Source organism: Sycon ciliatum, chromosome 4, assembly GCF_964019385.1.
Source record: "Sycon ciliatum chromosome 4, ocSycCili1.1, whole genome shotgun sequence".
Lineage (NCBI taxonomy): Eukaryota > Metazoa > Porifera > Calcarea > Leucosolenida > Sycettidae > Sycon > Sycon ciliatum.
In genome coordinates this window covers 27221814-27247768 of record NC_088646.1, presented here as the reverse complement: position 1 = coordinate 27247768, position 25955 = coordinate 27221814, and the positions used below count along the sequence as shown (strand labels likewise).

The following is a 25955-nucleotide window of genomic DNA, read 5'->3' as shown; positions in this document are numbered from 1 at the left end:
CAGCTGGCCATTCTGATCATATTCATCCCTGACTCCTGAGAGTGAGACATCCCATTCTCACATGTAATGCTATTGCTGCCCAAGACTTCAAAGTAGACGGTGTCTTGAAGGTGTGACTGTGGGTCTTACATGTGACCATAGCTGCCCATCATGGTTATGCCCTTATGGTGTCACCCATTTGTAAAATTAATATCACAGGTGTTATGCAGCAGCAGGCCGGCAGGGAGTCCACTATCATGTGTGCAGTACATGTGTGTGTAAGCCCTTTCATGCGACTTCCTGTGCAGTGCTAATCAGGTGACATGCCACTACTACTACTAGTACTAGTACTAGCCATGCCGCCATACATGTGCCACTGCACATGGTATGGTGTCACCATCGTGTATCTCCTGTCCATCTTCACCCTTGCCCGCCTTGGTCTTTCAATCAAGTGCCCGAAAGCCCATGGGCAAGATCACTGGTGACTTCTGTCTGAGGTGCAAATGAGCCACTCGCATATTAAATGTTGTGCTCGCATATGCGCATACCGTACTTCCGCACATATAAGCGCATGTGCTTCTACCCTGGACATGTTTACACAGCAAAAAAAACTGTTTACTAATTACAGCAAAGTTTCGCTTAAAACTTATCTATAACATAAGGGCATGCGCGCTTATTATTACATGTATTATACAGTATACAGTATATGTGGGGAAGTACGGTTATAATTTACATGTACATGTACATGTATAGTGTAACGCGCACATTCATGAAGTGCCTCTGTTGCAGGGCAGCTGGAACAAGCAGCTCGAAAACAAAATCCGGATCGCTGTTCTGTATAATCCGTATATTCGTGCCAGTAATAATAACTTCGTTTTACAGTGGTCTACCCGTACCCGTGCTGCCCGACTATGAAGATGATGTTAACTTTACGGCTCACTGATGTTGGCCCGCTTTCGCGACTTTCGGGGAAACCGGATAACACAACAGCGATGCCTTTGTTTGTGCCTTTAAGAAAATCTCGGTTAGCGTGATACTCGGCTGGAGATGGAGTTTTCCGCATCCGTAGGAACGCCACCACCCTCAAAGATCATTTAATTACCAGGAAACTTGTCCATCTGGCAAACGTGAGGGTGTTTGTCCCGTTGTCCACACATGACATGACCGATGTGTTCTGTCATGACACCGCTCTACCGGAATTACTCTAGCCTTGATTATCCGCTACTGTGACTGCTCGCTAGTCGCTACTCTACGCAGTACTTGTTGTTTTGTTTGGTGCTCTATCCGCTATGATCATGTTTGTTACTGAACCATGTTTGTTCGCAGGATTAGTAGTACTTGTGTACTAGTACCATAGTACACTGCATACTGTGCAACATAATGATTACGCTCGCACTTACCGTCACTATCAGCGCCACGCGTCGCGTGAACACACATGTGAACGTACATGTACATGTACATTGGAATCATTGCTGGGACTCACTGGTACCCCCGACTCGATCGGACGCTGGCTGCAGATTGCAGAACTACTACCGGTATTACCAATACTTCCAGAAAAAAGTTAGTCATAGTAGGTAGGCTTGGCTAGTAGTAGTAGATCTACAATGTGCCATCTACACCATCGCGAAGATCTTCGAAGTAAAATCCGGGCTGAAGCCGTGATCACAGGATTTGTAGGAAGACTAAAAGTTCCCGATTTTCTTGCACTTGATCATGTTGATGCTACTGACCCTCTCGCAGGTAGTAGATCTACCAAGTGTCTCAACATAGCATGGACGGTGCCGATGCGATACCGGTAGCAGCGATTTCCGAATGTTCCCACAAATCCACAACTCCCTAGCCACAAAGCCAAAGCCTTCATTTCTGGACACCGACGAAACACGAGATATGCGACCTATAGACTAGTCTATACAGTATACTACTACTCGTAGACCCAGGTGCTCGAAGTCCGTACACTTTTACAGTGTGTGTTTGCCGAGCTGAAACTCACACTAGCAATGATCACTTGCCAGAATCCTGCTCGTGGATGGAAGGTATCTTGTCCAAGTTTGTTCTCAGGCCAGGCTCGATTGAACCAGGCCATCTTTCGATCCGATCTGTTTCTCTGGAGTTCGCTGATTTTTCATATCAAATTTTTGTGTCGCGGAGGGTACTCTAAGTCCGTACTGATCAGAGGTGACTCGAAATACACACATATTTCTGCTAATTGCTAACTTGCAATCCCTCGGTTACGACGAAAGCACCGAAGGGATATGTTTGGCATGTGCCTCCACCAGTATTTCTTGCAAAAGCGTAGTTTGTTGCCGAACTGCAAGCTGTTTTAGTCGGCTCAGAGAAGAAGCAGCTGCGCTGTGAAAACCGCGGGAAAACAGTGGTGGAGATGCCAGGAGTGTCAACCTTTCTGCAAGAATTGGTGGTTCTCTGTAAATTCTTCTCCTCTGGCCATTGTCAGCTCTAAGCTGGCTCTTGATGATTGAGTGAAGGTCTGTTTGACGCTGTGTCCGTTCGAAATCGGTCTTGGCAAAGTTGATTTTTGCATGAAATGTAACCCAATTTGTATTTCGTATGGGCACTCGAAAACCCACTCGCGTGGTATGGGACTTCTGCTTATCGTAGATCCCTGAAAATTGGTACGCGAGGAGAACATACCACACTGTCCCCTCCATAAAATATTTGAGTCGAATACAATAACAGAACATGAAATTATGGGCGTACGAACTTAGGATACCATGTACGGACTTCGAGCACCTGGGTCTACTAGCACTAGCAGGTCTACCTGGTCTACATTGGTCTACGTGTAGAAGCGAAATAACGGGGGTAATGACGACGTGGTCCGGTCGGGCATTTCTTCACGTAATTTTCAGAGCAGACAAGAGCGCGCGGGGGTTGTCATGGTTGTTCAAGACCATGAAGACTGAAGAGAACAGGCTGCAGTTATGTGCCTACTGCAGTAGACCTACCGGGCTGTTTCATTCCATTGAACCCGCATTACATAACATCAAAATAACTGCACTTTCACTAATTTTGCAGTCGCTCTCGAAGATATGTCAGATATTTCAATCATCATAACTTCTAAGCTTTCACAGCAGTCCCTGTGACCTGTGAGCTGAAAGACAGGTAACTAAAAGGCATTTCAATCTGAACTGAAGTCTGAAGTCGTGCAAGTACCGAAGTACCGGCGTGTCTGTGTGCTTTCCGCTAGTTGGCCACTCAGTGCACGTGTGCGCTATGCCGAGCAAACGATGGCGCGTGGGCGAACAGCAGGACGCATTGTCGTCGCGAAAGGTGGCGGTCAGGGTGGAGAGGAATGAATCGACCACCGGTTGGAACCATCCGCTTCACGCATGTCCCGTGGTAGGCCTTAGGAAATAGTCATTGAAATACCGGCACTCATTGTGAATTGTACAGCCATGCAGCATTTACATGTCATGTAGATCTATTATGTACATGATGTCGCCTACTCATGTGATCATGCTGTGTCCTTGTCTACCGGTACCGCGGTGTGTGCAGTGCTGAAGGTGATGGGAATAGAAGTGAAATCCAACCTTCTTGAACCACAGTACATGACATAATCATTATTCACTGCATATGCACAGCTCAGGCAATGTCACACACACACACACACACACGCACGCACGCACGCGCTCACACACACACACACACACACACACCTTGACCTTGACCTTGATCTTGCCCATTGCGTACGCAATGATAGCGAATGTCGGAAAGTTCAAGTGAGAACACGAGCGCAGAACTTGGCATGTCGTTTCAGGTCTCCTGGTCGACGAAATGGGCGTCCACAGACACATAGAAGAGGATCAGGAGCGGGCCGTGGCGGTGGGGTGCTACTCGCAACTCGTCTCCAGCCGGGACGATCTTGGCAACTCTCAAGCCAGGTGGTCACGCCGAGGTCCGCCAGGTCAGTCGACACCACATCTCGCCACCTCTTCTTCGGGCCGTGACGAGGACGGGGGGCAGGCAGCTCGCCGAACAGCAATTGCTTCGGTGCGCGTGAGTCGTCCATCCTGCCCACGTGACCCAGCCAACGAAGCCGGTGGCGACGGATGATGCGGGTGATATCAGGGTCAACACCGAATGTAGCTGCTAATGTGGCCGTTGAGATCCGATCATTCCACTGTTGACGACGACCGATACCCACAATGGACCGAACACACTGATGGTGAAACGTGTTTAGCTTCTGGAGGTGGCCTGCCTTGGTGGTCCACGTCTCCGCACCATACAAGAGGGTCGTGAGGACGACAGCCTCATAGACACGCCTCTTGCTGCGAAGCGACAGGGTCTGGTTATCAAAGACAGGAGCTTTGAGGGCTCCGAACACAGCTGAGGCTTTCGCAAGGCGAGAGCGGACATCAGCACAGGCAAGACCATCCGAGGAGAGCACACTGCCAAGGTAGGTGAATTGGTCCACCACCTCAATCGTGTCTGCTCCAACAACAACGTCACGGCGATCAGCAGACTCACCCACAGCCATACCCTTGGTCTTTCTCACACTGACCGTCAGGCCCCAGCTGCTTGCGCATGTGATGAAGCTGGAAGTCATCGCTTCGAAGGCAGGCCGAGATGTTGCGTAGAGTGCAGCGTCGTCAGCAAACTGGGATTCTGTGACCGTTGATGACAGGAGCTTGCCCTTCGCCGTTCGGTCACCTACTAGCTTCCTCCCGACTTTATATCGAAAGGATATGCCAGCGTCCGGACAACTGGACCTCCAACTGGCAACGACGGCAGAGAAGTACAAATTGAAGAGCATTGGTGCGAGAGTGCAGCCCTGACGCAATCCATTCCGCACGGTTATCGGGTCAGTCAGCTTGCCATCCACCCGAACAGAAGCAGTCATGCCATTGTGGAGTTGTTGTTGTTGTTGTTGATTTTTATTTTGCTTCGCAAGGCCAAACGGGCAATGGTGCCCAATTCTATGGAAGCGAGTGACTGAATGATGCGGAGCATTGCCGGCGGAACACCAAGCTTCTGGAGAACCTGCCACAGCGCTGCACGCGGGATACTGTGCTACGCCTTTCTCAGATCGACGAACAGGACATATGCATCTGAATCATGCTCCAACGTCTTCTCCATCAACTGCCGTGCGACATACACCATATCGACGCAGCCACGTCCCTTTCTGAAGCCGCACTGAGAGTCTGGCAAGACATCTTCAGCGATAGCTTTGAGGTGGTCCTGCAGAATACGGGCAAGCAGCTTGCCGACAACGTCCAACAGACTGATGCCGCGCCAGTTATCACAGTGGTGTAGATCTCCCTTCTTGGGGATGGGCACAACCACTGCATCACGCCAATCATCGACTACAGTGCCTTCGAGCCAGGATTTACGCATGATGGTCAGGATGCGACTGTGTAGGTCTTTGCCACCATGTAAGACCATGTCACACACACACACACACACACACACACACACACACACACACACACACACACACACACACACACACACACACACACACACACACACACACACACACACACACACACACACACACACACACACACACACACACACACACACACACACACACACACACACACACACACACACACACACACACACACACACACACACACACACACACACACACACACACACACACACACACACACACACACACACACACACACACACACACACACACACACACACACACACACACACACACACACACACACACACACACACACACACACAGTCTGCACAGCACGCACTTAGCCCAGACAGTGTTCACAGTCGGTGCTAGCATTGCTTAGCCACAGGCGCACAGCTGTTATTAGGTCGGCTTAGGCACACTACCACTAGTGTTGGCTTGGTGTATCATGCGCTCCAACTTGCTTTTCCAGCGAGTTAGCCATCAACATTTCTCAGTTCGATATCCCGCCGTGTAGGCTGCACCAATGCCGAATGACATTGAAATTTAAAAAAAACTCTCTTGCAGCACAATGCAACATCTAGAGTCTGTAGCACGTGCCACATGCAGAGTCAGTGGAGATACTGCATGTAAAGCTGTATGCATCAAGTGAACATGCCGGCCTCTAGCTCACCCGCCCCGGGTCCTGGATCCGGAAGAGCTTGGTAACCGTTATGGGGCCGGGGCTATATTGGTTTTTGGCTGAGAGACACATACTGCACTAGGACACATTCAGGGTGAAATCGGCTGGTCTGCGGGGAGGCCAGTTCAGAGAACAAAATGCATTCTGAGCACAATGTGACTGCCCATTAATGCTACTACTGTATGTTGTCGCACACATGCGCATGTAGAAACTAGCCATGGAAGAGGACGCTAGGGTGAAGGCCAAGCGGCACAGCCAAAGCCAGCAGCTCAGCGCCTTTCAGGAGAGCGTGTCGCAGCGTGTCAGTCTCCTGAGAAAGGTCAAGCAGCAGGCAGAGCTGTGTGCAACTGAGAGTGAGGTAAGCCACAGAGACGTTACCTAGCCTTTGTTTCAACTTTCAATGGCTTTCAGACGCATGTACAGTGTAGCCTGTCGCCCAGGGTACCTTCTTATAAATGTGGTCCCCGTATACAGGTGGTCTCCTTATCCAGGGTTATTTGACAGGAAATGACATCCCTTGATACTGGTTGTAGTGGTCCTTTTGGACAGGTGATCGCCTTATCAGAGTGGCCACCTTGACAGGTTTCAGGCTTTGAAACTTTGTGATTGTTACGCTGTCGGAGAGTCTATTGGTCGGTGTGGTGACTTAACTGTCCACTGTCCCACAGCTTCGTTTGCCCGCATACAACGGCAGGTAGATGGTGTCCGATTGACCCTTCATGCCTCATACTTGTGCAGCCTTTTTTTTACCAGCCGTAGCCCTATCATGTTATGGACCAGTGACTGGCCTTCTGTTGCGTATATCCGTATAGTGTGAGAGGCTGATTTGAACAATAATAATGTGGCTGTCCATAGGAACCGTGACAACGTTACGATGTGTGTGTATGTGTGTGTGTGTGTGTGTGTGTGTGTGTGTGTGTGTGTGTGTGTGTGTGTGTGTGTGTGTGTGTGTGTGTGTGCGTGTGTTAATCAGGTTCAACGCCGGGATAACTTCATCGAGCAGAACATTGTGATGGCACACAACCCTGGCCGTGTAAGGTACTAGTATGTATGTACAGTCATGGTCTGGAAGAGACGTTGACCCATCCTCAGTGCATCCTCAGTGTACATCCTCAGTGTACATCCTCAGTGCATCCTCAGTGTACATCCTCAGTGTACATCCTCAGTGTACATCCTCAGTGTACATCCTCAGTGTACATCCTCAGTGTACATCCTCAGTGCATCCTCAGTGTACATCCTCAGTACATCCTCAGTGCATCCTCAGTACATCCTCAGTACACATGTATAGACTGTGCACAGGTACATGTACATTCCCAGTGAAGCTTTGTTCCTGCTTCAAGTTGACACTGCATGTATGGTATTGGCATTTGCACTCAGACCGTTTCACTAATGCTGTCTTTAGACTAGCTATATCAAAGTACATGCTGCCGTTAAACAAACACCGTGTCCAGAGAGGACCAGCACGTTTCGGTCCTCCTTTTTGCACTGGATTGTATTCAGTTGCGTCGTTTCAATGCTCTGCATCCCAAGTCTGCCTTAGCACGCACCGTCCCCGGCCCTGCAGAACCGCCGAGTGTACCGTAGACAGCGGTGGTCCGCTTGTGTTTCTTGTTCCGTTCACTGGGGTTTGACGTGTCAGGCCACCACTGCCTCTGTCACTACCGTCCAGGGAAGTTTCATAGGAACGATGCATTACCGAGGATTTTCATGCAGCATGGAACTGGCCTAAACAATGTTACCTTGCGAGTGCTTTTGTATGGTGTAGCACTGATTAACGTCCGTCCTATTAATTATGGTTATTGTTTTGTCTGCTGCACAGTTCAATAGCCTTCAAGTTCGAGTGAACCGCCAGCACACACGACAGTCAGCCCCGGCTTTGCGACTCGGTGACTCGGTTGTGAACCGCCAGCACACACGACAGTCAGCCCCGGCCCCGGCTTTGCGAGGTGACTCGCTTGCTGTACACCAGCAGAGTGTGCCTCCGACAAGCACGGTGATCGATGCAGCTACGCGTGTGTGCACACAGCAGCCTCGCGCATCCTTGCGGGAACGTGCCACTCAGGTGAGGCCATGGCCCGTGTTGCAAAGTCTGTATTGCCATTCGGATCTCCTTCACCTGTATGTCTAGTGTTGCTATAAGTGCCCATGACCAAACACACCCGAATTAGCAGTTAGAGAAAAGTGCTAATAGTATGGGACTCAACACAAACCCCAGGCATAGAATTGCCATGACTTCATTACACGGTTCACAATCCTATGTACTTTTGTGTGTACAAGAATAAGACATTGTTGCCCAAAGCCTTGGGAGTCCTGGTACGTTACTAGTCCACCTTTTCCCTGGCTTGTTTTTTGCAGAAAACTCGACTGTGCTCACTACATGTGTGTGTGTGTGTGTGTGTGTGTGTGTGTGTGTGTGTGTGTGTGTGTGTGTGTGTGTGTGTGTGTGTGTGTGCGTGTGTGTGTGTGTGTGCGTGCACCTGTGCGTATGTGTGTGTGCGTGGGGGGGGGGGGATGTGCTTGCCTTTCTTTCTGTGCAGATTTGCTCAATGCGGGAGAAGGCTCGTCAGTTGCTACTCAGTCAGCCACTGGCGTCTGGGACAGGCGAGGACCGTGTAAGAATTTGTGACTCGTCTGACCACCTTTGCAAACACATCGTACAACATGCCATGTACTTAGTCGAATGTGTGAACAGTTTGTGTGAATGAAGAATCTGGCATGTCACAGTAGGCTGGTGGTATACTGAAGTGAAGGGCTTTTCAGAGTACGTACCTCCTTAGTGCAGGAACCTGGATCAATGGATGTCATGGAGATGAGTATAAGATGGAGATTAATTGAATTTATTTACTTCTGCGAGTCACTTTTTCCTACCCTTTCCTCGGCAACGGAGCCCCAGTATCTACTTATACACATCACACTGGAAGCTAGCAGTATGTTCAACTTAATAGTAAGCAGGTCTAGAAACACATGGAGATCATTCTAGAAACACATGAAGATCATTCTAGAAACACATGGAGATCATTCTAGAAACACATGGAGATCATTCTAGAAACACATGGAGATCATTCGGTCAGTTGCGACTGGAACCGTCCTCCAGCTTTCCCCTGCCTTGCGTGCGACATGGGATTATGTACGAACTCTGCCATTGCTAGCACTGAGCAGTGAGCACCCCGCTGCACACAAGGAATTGCCAGCGATAATTCAGGTGCAGTAGGCTTGTTGTAAGAAGACGCCTGCGTTTCTCTTGCTGTTTTCAGGACGAGGAACAGACCGGGATCTGCACACCAAGGCGACTGACATTCGAGCAGGACCAGCCTACGTTTCCGCAACCGGCAAGTGTACCGCAGGACCCATCCGTTGTGGAAGCTCCACTCGTCGACGTCAGTGCAACTGTGCATGTGCCTGCCGGTGTACGAACGTCAGTGAGGTCAGCGAATAGCCACGCCAGTGTGACTCGCAATGCAGTTGACACTGACAATGCTAGCAAGTCAGAGCAGACACGGCCAACAGCGTGCCTCGTGTCACACGTCCGGCCCATACATTTGGCCGCAGTTGTTCCCAAGTCACCAGCGGTATGTACTGTGTACACGTAGCATCTTGGCCCAGTACAGTACAGTACATGTCGACTACTGTACCATGTTTGGCCATTTCAATGCTATTTTACTGTTCTAGGTGCAGATGCCAGGGATGCTGGTTTGCAAATGATTAATTGAGCAGGTTGTTTCCTTTTAAATAGCTGTGAATTTGGTTCTTGCACATGATTGCACTATGTACAGTGCTGCTCAATGAAATGTCAATGCCACGCCGGGTGCTGTGCAGCCCTAGGCCTGTTAACACTGGGATGCTGAAGTCATGCAGGGCGCAAACTTGACTCATACGATCGGACTTCACTGAGCAGCACTGGACTTCAAAAGTATGATTGGAAAGGCTTCCTGTCTGAAGCCTTTCCATACTGGTACTCGATGTTCCAGTTTTGTGACACGAGAATGGCACGAGAATTAGTGTACCGCTGAGTGTACCGCTATACACGTGGTCGACACGTAGTCGACACGTTGTTGATACTTTTTTGACACGTGACCCCGTCAACGGTCTGCTTTGTGCCAATGCCACTCGGTAAACGCCGATGTCGCGTACGACAAAGACGACTATCCCGTACGCGAAATAGTTGAGAACTGCATGACGTGGACCTGACGGCAAGGACAACTGCGAGGAGGCCCCTTTCGGTACCCCTGACGGGAAGGAGAACTACAGAAGTCGACGAAGTCGAACGAGGAGGCCCCTTTTCCGTACCCCATACTGCAAAGTGCCATTGATGGATACCTTTTGCACCTGGAACGACCCCTTAAACGCTGTCGCGGCGACTATTCCGTACGCGAAATAGTTGAGAACTGCTGACGTGGACCTTTTGCACCTGGAATGGCCCCGTAAACGCTGTCGTGTCGGCGGAGTGAATGTGCACGGCGAAAAGAATTGCTGCAAAGACGTCCCCTCTAGGCCTTTGGAGACATCGTCGGCGGACTGAATGCGCAGGGCGAAAAGAATTGCTGCAAAGACGTCCGCTCTAGGCCTTTGGAGACATCGTGGGAACTCCTTCCGGTACTATACAAACTGCTGACGTGGCCGTGGAGACATGGTGGGACTTCATGTACATGGATACATGGTGGGAATTCCTTCCGGCACCCCCATACCGCAAAGCCAACGGTGGGGAAGGAGAAGTGCAGACGTGCAGGAAGACGAACGAGGAGGAACCAGGACGAGCGAGCAATGGCAGGACTAGCTGGACCGTAAGTAATAGCTGAATTGTGAATGACAACTTGACATCCATGCGGCACTCGCCACTTGCCACTGCATATTTCTTGCCCACTAACAATGTCTCTCCTCTGCCCCCTGTGTGTCCACAGCCCTGTTGCTGAATTGGCCCGATGAATCGAATGTCTTCCGCAACTGGAACGGCCCAGTAAACGCTGTCGCGTCGGCGACTGAATGCGCAGGAGGGAAAATATTGCTGTGAAGACGTCTCCTCTAGACCACGGTAAGGCAACCCATTGATATGTTGCCAGTTACCTTCTACTAACACGTTATCAGGTCAAAAAAAATTAATGGTCTACAGTCGTGTCGGAAGGGTACGGTGGGACTGTAGACCTGTTACCTTCTAACACGTTATCACTATATCAGGTCGAGAGCGTATTGTAGTCACTCTCTCTATTCCTGTACTTCATTACGTTTCAGGTGTACGTATAACTTTTCCAAAAAAATTAAAGGGGAAGTTAAGGCAAAAATTAAAATTTCACCAGTTGTAGTCTTCGGGGTGCTGAGTCGAATGGTCTTGGTCCGAGGAAGCTGAGACGCTCCCTTCCTACTTGAATCCCAATCGAACTCGCGCACTTCCACCGAAACTGGGTGACTGCGCCCTACGAGATGGGGATTTGTATGCAAAATGTCACTAAAAGCGCCATTTCGTTCTTATAAAAGCACGGATGACCGCGATTGGCCCATATGTTGTAGTCTTTTGGACGCTGAGTCGACTGGTTTTGGTCCGAAAAGGCTGCGATGCAGCGTTCCTCCTTTATTCCCAATCGAACATGGTTGAACAAGTGGTCACGTGCTCCTGGGTGCCCAAATCACCTGGTCACCACGCCAGCAGGTGACAACTTTCACACCAAGGTTCAACTCGAGTTCAACTCGAGTGACAGGACTGCACCCAAAAAGGTCAAACAGGCTAGTAAGTTGTACCCTGCAGGCACGGTGACCAGGTGACTGGTGTACGCAGGAGCACGTGACCGCTTGTTCAACCATGTTCGATTGGGAATAAAGGCGGAACGCTGCATCGCAGCCTTTTCGGACCAAAACCAGTCGACTCAGCGTCCAAAAGACTACAACATATGGGCCAATCGCGGTCATCCGTGCTTTTATAAGAACGAAATGGCGCTTTTAGTGACATTTTGCATACAAATCCCCATCTCGTAGGGCGCAGTCACCCAGTTTCGGTGGAAGTGCGCGAGTTCGATTGGGATTCAAGTAGGAAGGGAGCGTCTCAGCTTCCTCGGACCAAGACCATTCGACTCAGCACCCCGAAGACTACAACTGGTGAAATTTTAATTTTTGCCTTAACTTCCCCTTTAATGGTTCACGTCTTCAGATAGAGAGCGTATTGCACCCACTGTCTAGTCTGTAGTGCATTGAGATTTTGTTGATCGCACATGAAAATGGATACACAGACAAAGCAGGCCAAGTACATGGCGAGATGTCGCCAGAAGAACGTCTTCAGATAGACAGCGTATTGCACCCACTGTCTAGTCGATTTTGTGGATCGCACATGAAATGGATACACAGACAAAGCAGGCCAAGTACATGAGAGAGTGGACGATGTGCGGATCGACACGGCCTGTGGGTACTTCATTAAAGTTACCCGTGACATAACTAGGATAAAAGTTAATCACAGCAAAGACATTGCCAAGTATGTGAGCACTTTGGACTTGACAGAAGAGTGCACGGGCGACGTTGACAAAACATACCGCGGTGACTGTCACCATCATGACAGCAGGGCACATCGCACGCAGCATCGCAGATCGTGTCGAATTGCGCATCATAATATTGCAAAATTGCTCCTGTGCATGCAAGTGGATTTCATTGCACTTCTCAGTTTGGGAAATGCTCGATTATGACAATTCTGCATAAGTTGCGAAAAACTATGGCATCTTTGGGAAAGGGCTACTCATAGCCTACCTCACGACCTTCTGCTTTCTTTCTTCATCACTTGTATCTTGCAGGTATATCATCCCGTGACGACCACATTGAAGTCTGAATTTGAAGTGTGAAGATGCTTCAGCAACCACATCGTACTTTTCCATTGCTTTCATTGTGCTTCTACTGTACATGTGTGTAACTTGTGGGGTAAACATGTGATGACATTGTATGCTGGCGACACGGTCAGATGTTGTCCATGCGTCTAACGTAAACCTGCATGTTATGCATTGAAAAGGATTTGCCACTTGCGATCCTGGGACGAGTATCAGGTCAGCTTTGTCCTGTGTGGGCTGTATCAGATTGCTGTTCACTTCTCTATCTGTTGGATGTGTGACTTTCTGCAAGTTTCTGGTGTATGATGGCCACTTCCTTGCTTGTCACTTTGTATGATATTACATTCTGTATTCGCTGCTTCCATGGCGTGGTCTGCATACTGCAATCCTTGGGCAAATGTCATGTTTGCTATGTTGTGCTTTGGCCGTCAGCTTGTCTACATGCTGTAGTTGCATTATTTTTGTTTCACAACTGACTTCCTCAAGTACGGTGGCCACTGCTTTGCATGGCATTATATATGAAGAACTTAGTTTCCTGTTTGTGTCGTGTGCATGTGCGTGGCCACGTGTGTGTGCCGTGTGCATACGCATGTTTGTGTATCTGTGTGTGGGGTAGCGAGGCGGGGAGGGCTGGTATGTATCAGTGTGTTATTGCAATCTCATGGCTACATACAGTACATCGCGCGCGTGGTCATCATGTTTACCTTTGGGGTTGGGGTGGGGAGGGAACGGAAAAAGAACTGAAATTATCCATATAAAAACCACTCTGTGAGCGGTTCTGAAAAACCTTTACTGGTACTGCCCCGTCGTAAAAGTAAGAAATTAGAACTGGCCCATTGTCCCCCCAAATGCGAACTGGTCCACCTAAATCGCGAATGACGGGACCCGAACGCACCAGTAGCACGAGGTTCCTACCTGTGAATGCAGATGGGGACGTTGGTCCGGACTATAGGCCATGTACTGACCGTCTGTACTAGCGGTAGGTGGTGTTACCCTATGAGAATTGCTGTCCTGTGCCCTCCCGACCTCGTGCTACTGGTGCGTTCGGGTCCCGTCATTCGCGATTTAGGTGGACCAGTTCGCATTTGGGGGGACAATGGGCCAGTTCTAATTTCTTACTTTTACGACGGGGCAGTACCAGTAAAGGTTTTTCAGAACCGCTCACAGAGTGGTTTTTATATGGATAATGCTAGTACAGCCCATGTATGCTAGTACAGCCCATGTATGCTAGTACAGCCCATGTATGCTAGTACAGCCCATGTATGCTAGTACAGCCCATGTATGCTAGTACAGCCCATGTATGCTGTGGAGCCTTCCTCATTATTATGATTACCTACTCATATACCCGGACACAACAATGCTCTGTTTCTATAATTATTTTCTATTGTGACACTGTTGCATATAGCTGGAATCTCGAGTGCCTGTGAGCCGGCGCCTTTTCATGGACCTCGAACGGGCGCAAGTTCAGGAAAAGCGTCGACAGAGGCAGCTGCAACAGCAGGTGAATCGGTGAGAGACTACTTCCTGAAGTAATTTGTTTTCAGACGGTGACTGAACTCAGCAAAAGTATTGCAACATCGTTCCTTTCAAATTAAGCTACATGTACAACAACAAAAAAACCCAACAACAGCAGCATGACATACCTCCAGTCAAAGGGGCTGCACGTTTTCATCTATTGGAATAGACAATAATTATTGTATGGCGTCTGCAATCGGTTTCATCCTGAACTCTGCAGAGTGGTGCAGCACCGGGAGTACGAACGCTACGAGCTTGAGGTAAGTGGATGCATGCATGTAGCGTGATTCACAATATCACTTTCTTCAAGGTCTACAATCATGCTGGTGCATAGTGCACACTTACCGCCACCTCAAGTCTCCTCGGAAACCGTCCTTTGTTGATGTTCGTACACGGTTCCCATATGGCGCAGCGCCATGTGCGGTTGATTTCCAATCCAGAGGTTGAGACCAGGGAGATATCTTAGCAGTGCTTATGCTGCCTCTACACATGGTAAGTATCAGGGAGTAGTACAATACGGTATTGCACTACTCCCTGGTAAGTATAAGCCATGCCTTTATTCAATACAGTACCGTGGTATGTTTAGGGCTCTCTGATATTGAAGCAAACATTAGGCAGCCTTGTACCCTCGTATGTTACGTTGCCCCAAAGCTGCTTGCAGTATGCAGTGAATGCCAGAAACAATACCTCGGGTCATAAGCAACACCTTGCTTTCTTGTTAGGTGCAAGATCAAATTGACAAGGGCCACGATCCACCAGTGCAACTGCAAGCTGGAGGGTGCCATAACCAACATGAAGGAGGCATGGTGGAGCGGTCCGAAGCAACAAAGACCGCAAGCAAACAGCTCAACATGGCAAGGTATGCCTTCAACTTCACAGACACCATTTTTGGAAAACAGCCGTGCCTTGATGATCTGCTGCTACCTAGGCTTCGTACAATGCATGGGTACGCTTGCAAGGTCTTTGTAATCATAATTGTGTATGTGCATGTGCATGCATGGGAGTGTGCGAATATCTGAAATTGGAAGTTTGCAACGATAACCTGACACACCGCACACTCCCTTCAACACGATAACAAACCGTCCAGTCCTGGTGCAAACAACAGATTTCGTTTTAGTCCTTAGAGAGGTGATTTGCCGTCTTCGATCTTTGAAGGGAATGAGTCCGTTCCTCTGTGTGTCTGGCTGTCCTGGCAGGTACTTGGATGCTCTGAGGGAGCGTGTGCGTCAGAGATCTCAGCACATAGCCTTGCCGCCGATCTGTGGCTGTGCGGATGCCGCTTGGCTTTCACATCCGGATACCTGTGCCAGCAACTGCCCATTCCACCACAATCCTCACGGTAAAAATAGGAACAGGAGACAGGGGCAAGTATGGCCAGGCCACAGTTTCTTGGCAATAGTGAGTCCAATTCGAAGTATCGCAGTGATGCGTCTTTCACAATCACAGACACATGCAAGCAATACTTTAAAAAGAGAAGTATAAAAGTTTGAAAAGGAAACACCATGTTCAACATAATCTACATGTATTATGATTGAGGGGATATGCAGGTACAAGTGAGCTGGCACAGAGGAACAGGAACACAGCAAAGTAAGGAGGATTTGTACAGTGGTAACATCTTGCAAGTTTTTGGTAGATGCTGCTAAAAATAATGTGCAATGGAAGTCCCCCATTCAATGGTAAGGAACATTCAACCTGCCACAAGCAGTAGCAGCAGTGACCAATTGATATTATTATTATACAATGAGTGATGAGACTGAGAACCATGGGTGTTCAGCTTGAATGACAATTGTACACACCAACTGGGATGCACAATCTGTCTGTTGTTGCTCTGTGTGTTCACACCTAGGTTACAGCAAGGCATTGGTCAAGCTGCTCGCAACAAACAGATGATGAACACACGCACAAAGTCAACGTACTCGCACTGACGCCGCAACACTTAACTGGCAGGTGCAACTGGTTGAGCAGCTACTCGCTCTAGACGACGAGCTTCAAGCTGCTTTGCGTCGTTCCAGGTAGTGATGTCCAGCGCCACTTGGCCACGACTGATGCTCAACAGCCTGTGAACGACGATGAGATCAAACGGCAAAGCAGTAGTTATGGGTAGCTGTTACTAGATATAGAGGCACAACTTCTTTATCTGAACCGATAACGAGCTAATCATACGCCGCTTTTGCGTGCATTGTTTATTGTCTTCTGTCCTATCATTTTGTTCTGCTGTTCTGGAGCGAGAGTAAAATGTCGGTGCCACATCTGCTGGAGAAGATCTGATATAGATCGCAACGGACTACGGGAGAACAATGTCATTTTCGATATCACAGATCGCATTGATGCAGTGCAACAGTACAATTGTGGACAAACGATAGATTCTGCTGTCCATGCAGAGTTGAACACCTATAGTCCATTTGCCAAATCAGGGCCCCTGATACATGTGTCTCAAACAATACTTTTTGCACATATCTTGATCATGTTTCACCGTATTGACTTCACCGTAGGCTTAAAACAACGGCTATCATGTTTCTGGTCTATACACGTCACCGACGTCACGATCTTGAATAAGAATGAAGTGAGACTGTGAAAAACGTATGGAACGTATGGACCCCGATTTGGTGAATGGACTATAGGTTGATGTGTGAGCGAGAGAGAGAGGGAGAGAGAGAGGGAGGGAGAGAGGGAGGGAGAGAGAGAGGGAGAGAGAGAGGGAGGGAGGGAGAAAGGTTACCTCCACGTCCCTTTGGTTCGTGGCGATCTCGTCAAACTATCACGACACACATCTTCACATCGACGGGGAGGAAACCATGTCTCACCTTGCAACAAGCAAAAGACGATGGAAAGTATCAGCAGTAACTGTCTCGGGGCGCTCCTTTCTCATCGTGACGAAGTCCTCTTGCAAATGCTGACCATAACAGATGTAAGAGAAAAGGTCAATTGATGATAGCCTTGAGAACATTGAGAAGGTGACATTGAACATTAGTAACAATGGTACTAGCGAGGAACGCAGCTGAAGACTGCGGTGAACACTCAACACCTTTCCACCATTCAGCTAGACACCCACCACCAAACAGTGCAAACGCCTTACCTTCTGAACAGCCTCCGGCAGATCATACGTAGTGCGCTGCGCGGCTGTCAAGTAGACTCTCAGCATATTGAGCTGAACAGCCGATAGCGAGTTCACAGTAGGGGCGTCCGCCGTGGCTTGCAAAGGAACTTGACAGTCGACCTGTGGGACACAGGCACAATGGAAGAACCAATGAAAACACGTGCACAGCGCTTTGGAGAGGAGAAGCCAATGCGATCACAGTAGCCAGTCAATCATAAATAAAATCTTCAAGTAAACACTCGCCAGCACCCATACCTGCAAGATCGACTTGCCCTCCGAGACGACGATGGCATTCTGGTGGGGACAGAGACAAAGAATAGAAGAGCAAAAGGAAAGAAGAAGTAATAAGCTCACAACCACTCCACCATCTCCTTTGGAGTTGGCAACTGCTTGTTACGCGCCGAAAGGCCAGCATTGGTCTCTTCAGTGTATTTTGCAGAGAGGGCATTTCGTAAAAAATCACACACACACACACACACACACACACACACACACAGAGTACGTGCACAATTCAAACCAGCCGCCGTACAGCTAGAATCCCATGCCCACAATGCCATAAGCCACAGCCTGAACTAGTCAACCACAACACCTGGAGATTTTCTTGCTTGGAACTCCAGATACTCAACATTTTCACCTAGAAAGCACTATTAACCGTGCATACCACGTTGGTTGGGAAGTCAATAGTCTGGTACTGGAAGTCATAGGCCAGCTGCTGTCGGCTCAACACGCTGTTGATGGCTACGATGTTGGAAATGCCCGTTTCGTTGAGCTGCCCTTCGCTCAGAGCCGTCTCATCCAGTAGCATAACAGTACCTACATACAGCAGTATGGAAAAGACAAAGTAACTGTTAGATAAATTATAGATATCCACACCCATCATCCCATATCCCTCATCTAGCTGTTCATGAAAAAAAGGGTGACTGTACGAGCAGATGCATAGATGCATGGTTACATAGAACGACTGTGCAGTTAATCTTATTCATTGCAAATTTTAAAAAATGCCTCCTCATCAGCTCTTCAAAGATGACTGCCATCGGGAAATTCCCAAAGCACCAAAGTCTAGAATGATCAAATCCCCGAAAGCTGCGCGATGTGCAAGCGAAAATGATGCCTTCGCCAGACATCCAGCGGACTAACTGACTGTGTACATGAAACAGAGTAAAACCTGTCCCGGAAGACCACTGCAATAAAAACCAAGGGATGCTATGTCCAGTCAAATGGCCCTGGGTAAGGAGACCACCCGGTTACAAAGACCACATTCAGAAGGTCCCTTGAGCGGTCGTCTTAGACAGGTTTCAGTGCAGTATCTTCAATGCAAACTACTATTACTCACAGCTGATAACTCTCCCCGTTGCAAGATTGATTTAAACACACTTCAACATTATGCTTACCTTCAGAAAGCTGGAGTTGGCCAGTAGTTAACCGGTTGGTTGAATAGTCTTTTTTGGGACAGAGGGCCTGCTTATTCAAGTGACCCAGGGACATCGGCAAATTGTAGAACTGAACAGCAGCAGCAACAAAAATGGAGAGCACAACATCATTATAGCGGTACTGTCTCTGGCTGTCTAAATGAAACGGCCTATTCAGCGGTGCATTTCGTGAATCCCTGGGCTGGACCTGTCTCTTCACTAACTAACCTTGGGTACAATCTGCTCAATGGCAACAGCCAGTTGACGGATCAGGGCGGCCGAATCGGCACGAGGAACGCCGGACAGGTTGAGAGAAAACTTTCCCATGGTGGAGGCATCATGGCGGGCGTACCTGCAGAGAGCACAGTCAATAGTGGCAAGGGATAGCACAGTCAATAGTGGCAAGGGAGACCTTAGCACTGCACTAGTCGTGTACACACAGACACACAAAGACACACACACGGACAGACAATATCAAGCACGCTATGACGCTAGTGAAGCTGGGAAGAGCTGCCCCGTGAACATAACATGACTCCACGAAGTACAAACGCAAACACATGCACGGAGCTCTGCTGTGATGTGCCACCAACGCATGCGTGTGTGTGTGTGTGTGAAAGACGGTTCTCAACGCCACAGGACTTGCAACGCCATGCCAAATACCGTTGACTTTGCGATTTCTCTCTCTTCTCTCTTCTTGCCGTTGTCTCCCGCTTCTGGGAGCGGCGTGGCCCGATAGGGTAGCTGTACATAGCAGTAGTAGTAGTGTGTGTATGTGTGTGTATGTGTGTGTGTGTGTGTGTGTGCTGCGGTGGAACCTTGCAGCAATGTGCTATGGTGCTAAGTGCAGGTCTTACACTGTGGAGACTAGATGGAGGAGCAGGTACTCGGCGGCAAGCTGATCGCCGGCCAACAACGCTGAAAACTGCTGACGCAACTCTTCACGGCACGCACTGGCATTCGACAGAGCCTCGGCTGACACTGCACAACAGGCACGCAACATCACAGGGGACAATTTGGTATTCTTGACTACAACACAAAGCTGACGGTGCACAGAGCCACTCACCTTCTTTGAACGCGCTGGTCTCAGCTGGGAGCAGTGGGTTGGAGTGCGGCAGCCGCCTGACCACAATGCAGTGCAGACGCGGTACAATGCTTGGCGGTGGTGCATGGGCTGCGTCCTCCTTCGCTGTGTCCACGTCCATGCCCACTTCAGCGGCGCTGCAACACAAGCATATACACACATTGTGTCAAGACTGGAAGAGTGATGAGATCGCAGTCTGTGCAGCTGGCATTGTACAAGCATGCACACAAACACACGTGCCCGTGCATGTGTGTGTGTGTTGGCATACACACACTTCCACACGAGAGAGAGAGAGAGAGAGAGAGAGGGAGAGAAAGAGAGAGAGAGAGAGAGAGAGAGACAGACAGAGACAGAGAGAGAAGGAGAGAGAGAGAGTGAAAGAGAGAGAGGTATGTCCTCCTACCTGTGAGTGTAGGAATCCGATGCCAATGCAGGATCGACGGAGAGAACACCAACAAACTCCACCATCTCATTGACACGGTACGACTCTATGTCCTCGTACACCTACCACATAGCAGGGAAAGGTAAACAGCAACACATGAGCAGTACAATTGAAGACACCTATTTTACTCGGCAAAGAAATACCCGGCTGGCACTCAGGGGAGATGTTCAGTTTACTCAGCAGCAGAGCCCAAAATGATATCAATGTGCAGCGGCCGGGTTTGACCAGCACCAAGAGAAACACACATCCAGCAGGCTCACCGTCACTACCGCTATAGCTACAATCATGGCATGGATATAGCACAGGTGTAGCTCAGAACTCCATGTACTTATGTATGTAGGTCAATGACTGCTTGGGTGCATGCCAGTACACATGTAGACTGGGGTAGAGTAAGGGTATGGTTAGTAACTTAGAGCGAAGTTACTTCTACATGTACTAGAAAAGAGTAAGGTTACTTGCAAACCGTAAATTCGGGGCCACACCAGCAAGCCACTTACCTTGACTATGCACGGTGGACCCCGCTCACCAGGTAATGGAAAGTTGAGATTGTCCAAAGACTGGACACCGGGAGCCACTGCTGATGAGTCTGCACTGGTCGAGTCTGCAACAACAAAACACAAAACATAAGGTAGAGAATTTAGCAGGGGTTGGACAGGAAACGGGAAGAGCAATTCTTAGTTTGGAGCTCGTCAAGGCCATGAGCATGCACATGTGCCACTACTCACTTTGAGCTTCGGCTCCGTCCGTGCGCACCCGCTTGGACTGAGCTCCGTCACCGTCAGCCGGTGCATGCTCCCTCTGCATTGACGACTCTCCAGTCAAGTCCTCTCCCATTGTCACCTCACCACCAGTGCTGGGTGCAGCGGCGGTACCAGTGAAAGCACTGTCTTCATCGTCCGCATGGCCACGCTTGCGCGTGGGCGATGTTGTCTCGCTGCCACTCGCCGTGGCCTCCTGCGTAGACAAACTAGACTGACTGGAGTTGAGGCTATCCTGCACTTTACTCTGACTTGCAAACGCCTACAAGACACGAGGAGTAAACAAAGGCCAGACAGAATAACCCAAGCGGATCATCGTCAAACTGATTGTCACACTGATCGCTGTCGAGTCCTACGTAGCACAGGCATCCCCAGCCTGGCCGAAGAATGCTAAGCCCGAGATGTCACGAATTTTACACAACGGCACGAAATTAATATGTACGCTTCATAAACTTCCAGAGACGCGGGTTGTCTTAGGATAACTGATAAGTGCTTTACAATGAAGTGTGCGGGTCGAAGAGACTGCAGGAGATCTGTACTTCAGGTTCCCATAGCAGGTTATACGAGAAGGGCTGTGCGCTGACAACATAGGTCTTGTCTGCAAGATATTCAATCAACACTAAAGGATTGTGGCACTTGAATAGGCTGCAGTGCACAGCGCCTGGTCCAGCTAAAACTCACTTGCTTGGCCCACGTGGTTTCACCCGGCAGTGGAACACAGTAGAACGCCTGTCGCTCGCCCAGCACCTGGTTCAGTGACTCCATCATCACAACGCGCCCCGGCTGCACACACCACAAACAGCAGCAACAGGATTGATGGATCAACACAAACATACAGCAGATACATGTTGCACTCGCTAGGCAGTCAATGTCCCATAAGCAGTCAATGTCCCATAAGCAGTCTGAAGTCCAGTAGAGAATCAAACTCATGATTTAACTCAAAGTCAAAGGGTATGTTCGATTGGTTGGATCCGGATCCAGATCGATTGAGTGGATAATTAGGATCCACCAAGGTCCAATCAAACGCTGCACTTGATCGAATGTGGAATTTTAGTGGTTCTCACTTAACTTACTGCTATACCCGTACTGCTAATCTCTAGTTAGGAATTGATAGGTGAAAGAGGTAATCTACATGGAATAGCTGATAGTCTACAGGACAATCTCACCGGACAGTCGGCTATGTCTTGATACCAGCCACAGCACAAATCCTGCAACAGCACATGCAGGCAAAAAGAAATCAAAAATGACCGAAAACTGAACAGGCATGAGCCTACAAACACACACACACACGCACACACACACACACACACACACACACACACACACACACACATGTACACGCACACACACGTACACGCACACACACGTACACGCACACACACGTACACGCACACATACACACACATAGCATAAATGTTTGATACTGTAACTACTGTTGTGGAAATTGAAATCTGTTGAGAAGTCAAGCGGCCACAAGGCGCTGGCCTTTCAGCCACGAGTACTGCTGGTCCCTTTTTTTTACAGTATGTACGTGAACTGACTCCTTCTTTCACGTTGTCATGGCATCAGCATCTTCCAATTTTTCGACTTGACGATGACACGAAATTGCAAACAATAATAATACGTGGACTACAGTGGATGTACGCACTAAAGGCAATAAGGGCACCGGACCCTTAACGCAGCATTGGTACACTGTTCAGTAAGGGTATTTGCAATGTACGTGTATGCCTGTGACATCTCATTCCAAACGCTTCAACAGAACCCTTACCCGCGCTGGTCCGCCGTTGCTCTCCGCCAGTTCATACTGGGCGAGGAAGATTTCCGGCCCAAACATGTCTTGGATCATGCCTCGGTAGCGCACCATGCAGGAACCCTTCAGCTGCGAGACTGGCACATCGTTCAGGGATGGAATCTGGCAGAGTACGGGCCGTGCAAACATGCACACATGCACACACACACACCACACACACACACACACACGTGACACACAGACACATACACACACACACACACACACACACACACACACACACCAATCATACTAACAACAGCAACAGCAGGCTACTAGTAGGTTAAAATACTACAGTCAACTGTGCGTATAACGACACTCGGCCGGGCATCAGAAAAGTGGCGTTATTCGCGAAGTGTCGTTATACCCTAAGTCTCATTATATGTATACAGGTAGAATGGACTTTGCTCTGGGCATTGAAATTCTGTCGTTATTCGCGAATTGTCGTTATATCCGCAGTCGCTATTAGCGAAATTGACTGTAGTATACAGTTGAAGTTCCCTGTACTATCCTGAAGAGAAGGGAAGGAAAACGTTTGATAGAAGAAAGTGTCTACTTGATTGTGTGGATTTGCGTCTTTGCATGCGAAGGTATAGATTGCGAAACTATTTTCACCGCCTCCAAACTACAGCTTGAATTATACAGTTGAAGACGTGTATTAGCAGTGTCTTCTGTCAGTCAACAACTTCTTGGTTCTTACCCAGGACACATCGTCCGCATTCAGGATGCGTGATTTCACCTGCTTCTGTAACTCTGTTGCAAATTCGCCTTCTCCATTTCGACAGCGCTCTGTGAGACACGAACAACATACAGGACATCCACTCTCACTTTAATAAAAGGGATGAATGAACAAAGAAAAAAACAGAAAGCAAGAAAACACTTCATTCTAAAGTGCCCTGGGTACGATGGGTAAGAGACCATTGCCCCCCCCCCCCCCCCCCCTCCCCACACACACACACACTCTGAGAGCTATGGGTGCTATGGGTGCTGTGGGTGGCGTGCTGCGATTACGTAGTGAAATAAGTATCAAGCTGACTTGATTTTCTGCTTGTAAAACTTATCTGCCATGAGCTTGCATGATGCGGGCTTTTTTCACAAAACGTGAGCTCCAAAACAGTTTCGAAGTCTGAAGAGAATTTTCTGCTGGGATGACAGCTACACCATAACTCAGTGGTTAGAGCATCGCTGGCCTCAAGTGAAGGTCCCTGGTTCGAGTCCTGGTGGTGACAGTCAATATTTTCTTCTTCAAACTTTTCCCTTCTCCATTCCCTCAACTAGTAAATATCCAAAACAGTTCTCCAAATTTCCTGACAAAGTAAGTTATGATTATTTCAGTTTCACAGAGAAGACAGTATTTCCTCTGTGTTCGTGATAAAAAGAGAATTTATCACAAGAGAACAATCAGAGCTCGGCGCAGTTCATTTATGCATCCTCGTGGTGTTATGGCACAAGTTGCTATGGCTTCTGCTGTAGCATCGCTATCATCGCGCAAAAAAAAGGTGTTATTGAGACGAAAATCTACAGCATTCTATGGGTAGACTAACACGTGCTCAGCATTGTGTCCACCTTGTTTTAATACATGCTGTAGCATGCTATACAGCACTATGGCATTGTGTCCACCTTGTTTTAATACATGCTGTAGCATGCTATACAGCACTATAATGTGAGCAGGGGTACAGCAGCAACTCACAGCATACCATAATCTCCATCCCCGTGATTTGCGCGGATGAATCTCTCAAATCGTGCGCATAATAATATGGCCAAAACCGTCAGCTATGCGACGACTATGCACTAGTATGCGACAGTTGCACTGTGCATGCGCTAGCATTTCGCCAGAAGTGGACCGGTAGGGGCGCTAGCTAAGCACCTGGTGAAGCACGCTGAACTGCTGCGCATTTCACGACAGACCTATCAGCCGCTACTCACAATTTCATCAGCAGATTTTGACTGAAAACGAAGAGCGCCAGTGATTGCCCGGCATTGCTGTGCTCTAGGTCAGCGAGCGGAACTTGTGCCTGAATACTGTAATGATATGTTTATTAGGATGACCCAGAGGCGTGTCACCTATCAAGGGGTTCACCGCTTTGAAGGGTGTACATGTACATGTACATGTATGAGCTAAAGTGAAAGTAGTGAAAAGTTGTGCAGCGTGAATGCGTTGGGGAGAATGCGAGTGACAGGTGGTCATGCAAAAATTGTACGGCCGCGTAATCCGCGCATGCCGCACTGTGAAGCATGTATGTTTAGTACTGTACATGCTTCGAAGCAACAGTACACGCCATAGTCTTCACTTCCCAGAGTTGATCCTTCCTTCACACGTGTACATGTACTAGCAATTATCAGGACATGCAAAGTGAGAACCATGCCGGCATTGCTACGAGCCAGTCCCCTGGAAAAAAATTCACACAGCAGAGCTGAGCATCCCCCCCCTGTAGGCTGTACATTTGTACCGGACAATTCGAAGGGCAGGTTCAAATACACCCCACTGTTTGGCTATATCACGTGCCCTGAATTCCAATATCATTGTACATGCACTAAGCTGTGTCGTGCACCAGTTTCCTTGTCTACATGAAAGCCGTTGCACATTCAGCAGAAGGAGTTAGCAGTCAGTTTATAATACCGTAGAGAATGCACTGGGAAATAGAAACAGCAGTGCAGGGATAGGCATCTCACCAAATATCATCCGCACGACACCCAGCGGGTCATTCAGAATGTTCCCTTCCTGCGACGGCATCTTGTTGGAACAATTCCTATCAAAGAAGACTTGCAGGCTAGAACTTGTATGTTTTTGTCGACTCCACCAATTTTGCGCCAGATACAGCTAAGAACAGAGAGGTAACTCCACTGGACCGAGAATCAAACTCACACAGCTAGCACAACTCAAATCAAAATCAAAAAGACAGTTCGAGTTCCGCTCCAAACTTGCACGTGGTGCTGAGAAAACCGCGGGAAACGAAGAAGCCACACGATTGTGTGTCGCGCGAGGCGCGCGCGAGGGCGTGCTGCCGGCCTCT

The 25955-nt window shown here is 48.7% G+C and overlaps 2 protein-coding genes across 4 annotated transcripts; one reads left to right on the top strand and one right to left on the bottom strand.

The window, feature by feature from the left end:
• The first annotated feature begins 2980 nt into the window (after positions 1–2980).
• LOC135815378 (coiled-coil domain-containing protein 15-like) lies at positions 2981–16948 on the top strand. 3 transcript variants are annotated; one of them, XM_065328667.1, is made up of 12 exons: positions 2981–3096; positions 3182–3333; positions 6262–6411; positions 7027–7086; positions 7873–7928; positions 7986–8115; positions 8591–8665; positions 9308–9622; positions 14256–14359; positions 14586–14625; positions 15088–15224; positions 15562–16948. In XM_065328667.1, exons 2-12 carry the CDS (start codon positions 3208–3210, stop codon positions 15845–15847), a joined length of 1479 nt encoding a protein of 492 aa, XP_065184739.1. In that variant the 5' UTR covers positions 2981–3096; positions 3182–3207; the 3' UTR covers positions 15848–16948. The 3 variants fall into 3 exon arrangements, with proteins under 3 accessions (XP_065184739.1, XP_065184740.1, XP_065184741.1); XM_065328669.1 differs by having other exon boundaries at positions 2983–3333; positions 15562–15704; positions 16212–16948; XM_065328668.1 differs by having other exon boundaries at positions 2982–3333; positions 7873–7939; positions 8000–8115.
• LOC135815377 (mini-chromosome maintenance complex-binding protein-like) lies at positions 15829–25840 on the bottom strand. Its single transcript, XM_065328666.1, has 17 exons — positions 25615–25840; positions 23642–23730; positions 22921–23064; positions 22319–22360; positions 21834–21935; positions 21120–21414; positions 20892–20995; positions 20356–20456; positions 19935–20089; positions 19726–19849; positions 19100–19223; positions 18854–18962; positions 18124–18275; positions 17718–17756; positions 17442–17582; positions 17170–17258; positions 15829–16422 (listed from the first exon to the last, which is right to left on the bottom strand). Exons 1-17 carry the CDS (start codon positions 25673–25675, stop codon positions 16302–16304), a joined length of 1992 nt encoding a protein of 663 aa, XP_065184738.1. The 5' UTR covers positions 25676–25840; the 3' UTR covers positions 15829–16301.
• Positions 25841–25955: the final 115 nt, after the last annotated feature.

Bases quoted from the DNA above. Each gene is read 5' to 3' on its own strand.
- LOC135815378 (XM_065328667.1), top strand. From the start codon at position 3,208: ATGCCGAGCAAACGATGGCGCGTGGGCGAACAGCAGGACGCATTGTCG. The intron at 6,412-7,026 runs GTAAGCCACAGA...TGTGTTAATCAG, and splicing joins TGTGTGCAACTGAGAGTGAG to GTTCAACGCCGGGATAACTT. The intron at 15,225-15,561 runs GTATGCCTTCAA...CTGTCCTGGCAG, and splicing joins AAACAGCTCAACATGGCAAG to GTACTTGGATGCTCTGAGGG.
- LOC135815377 (XM_065328666.1), bottom strand. From the start codon at position 25,675: ATGCCGTCGCAGGAAGGGAACATTCTGAATGACCCGCTGGGTGTCGTG. The intron at 23,731-25,614 runs GTGAGATGCCTA...CGTGTCTCACAG, and splicing joins TGTCGTGCGGATGATATTTG to AGCGCTGTCGAAATGGAGAA. The intron at 20,457-20,891 runs GTAAGTGGCTTG...GCTATGTGGTAG, and splicing joins GTCCACCGTGCATAGTCAAG to GTGTACGAGGACATAGAGTC.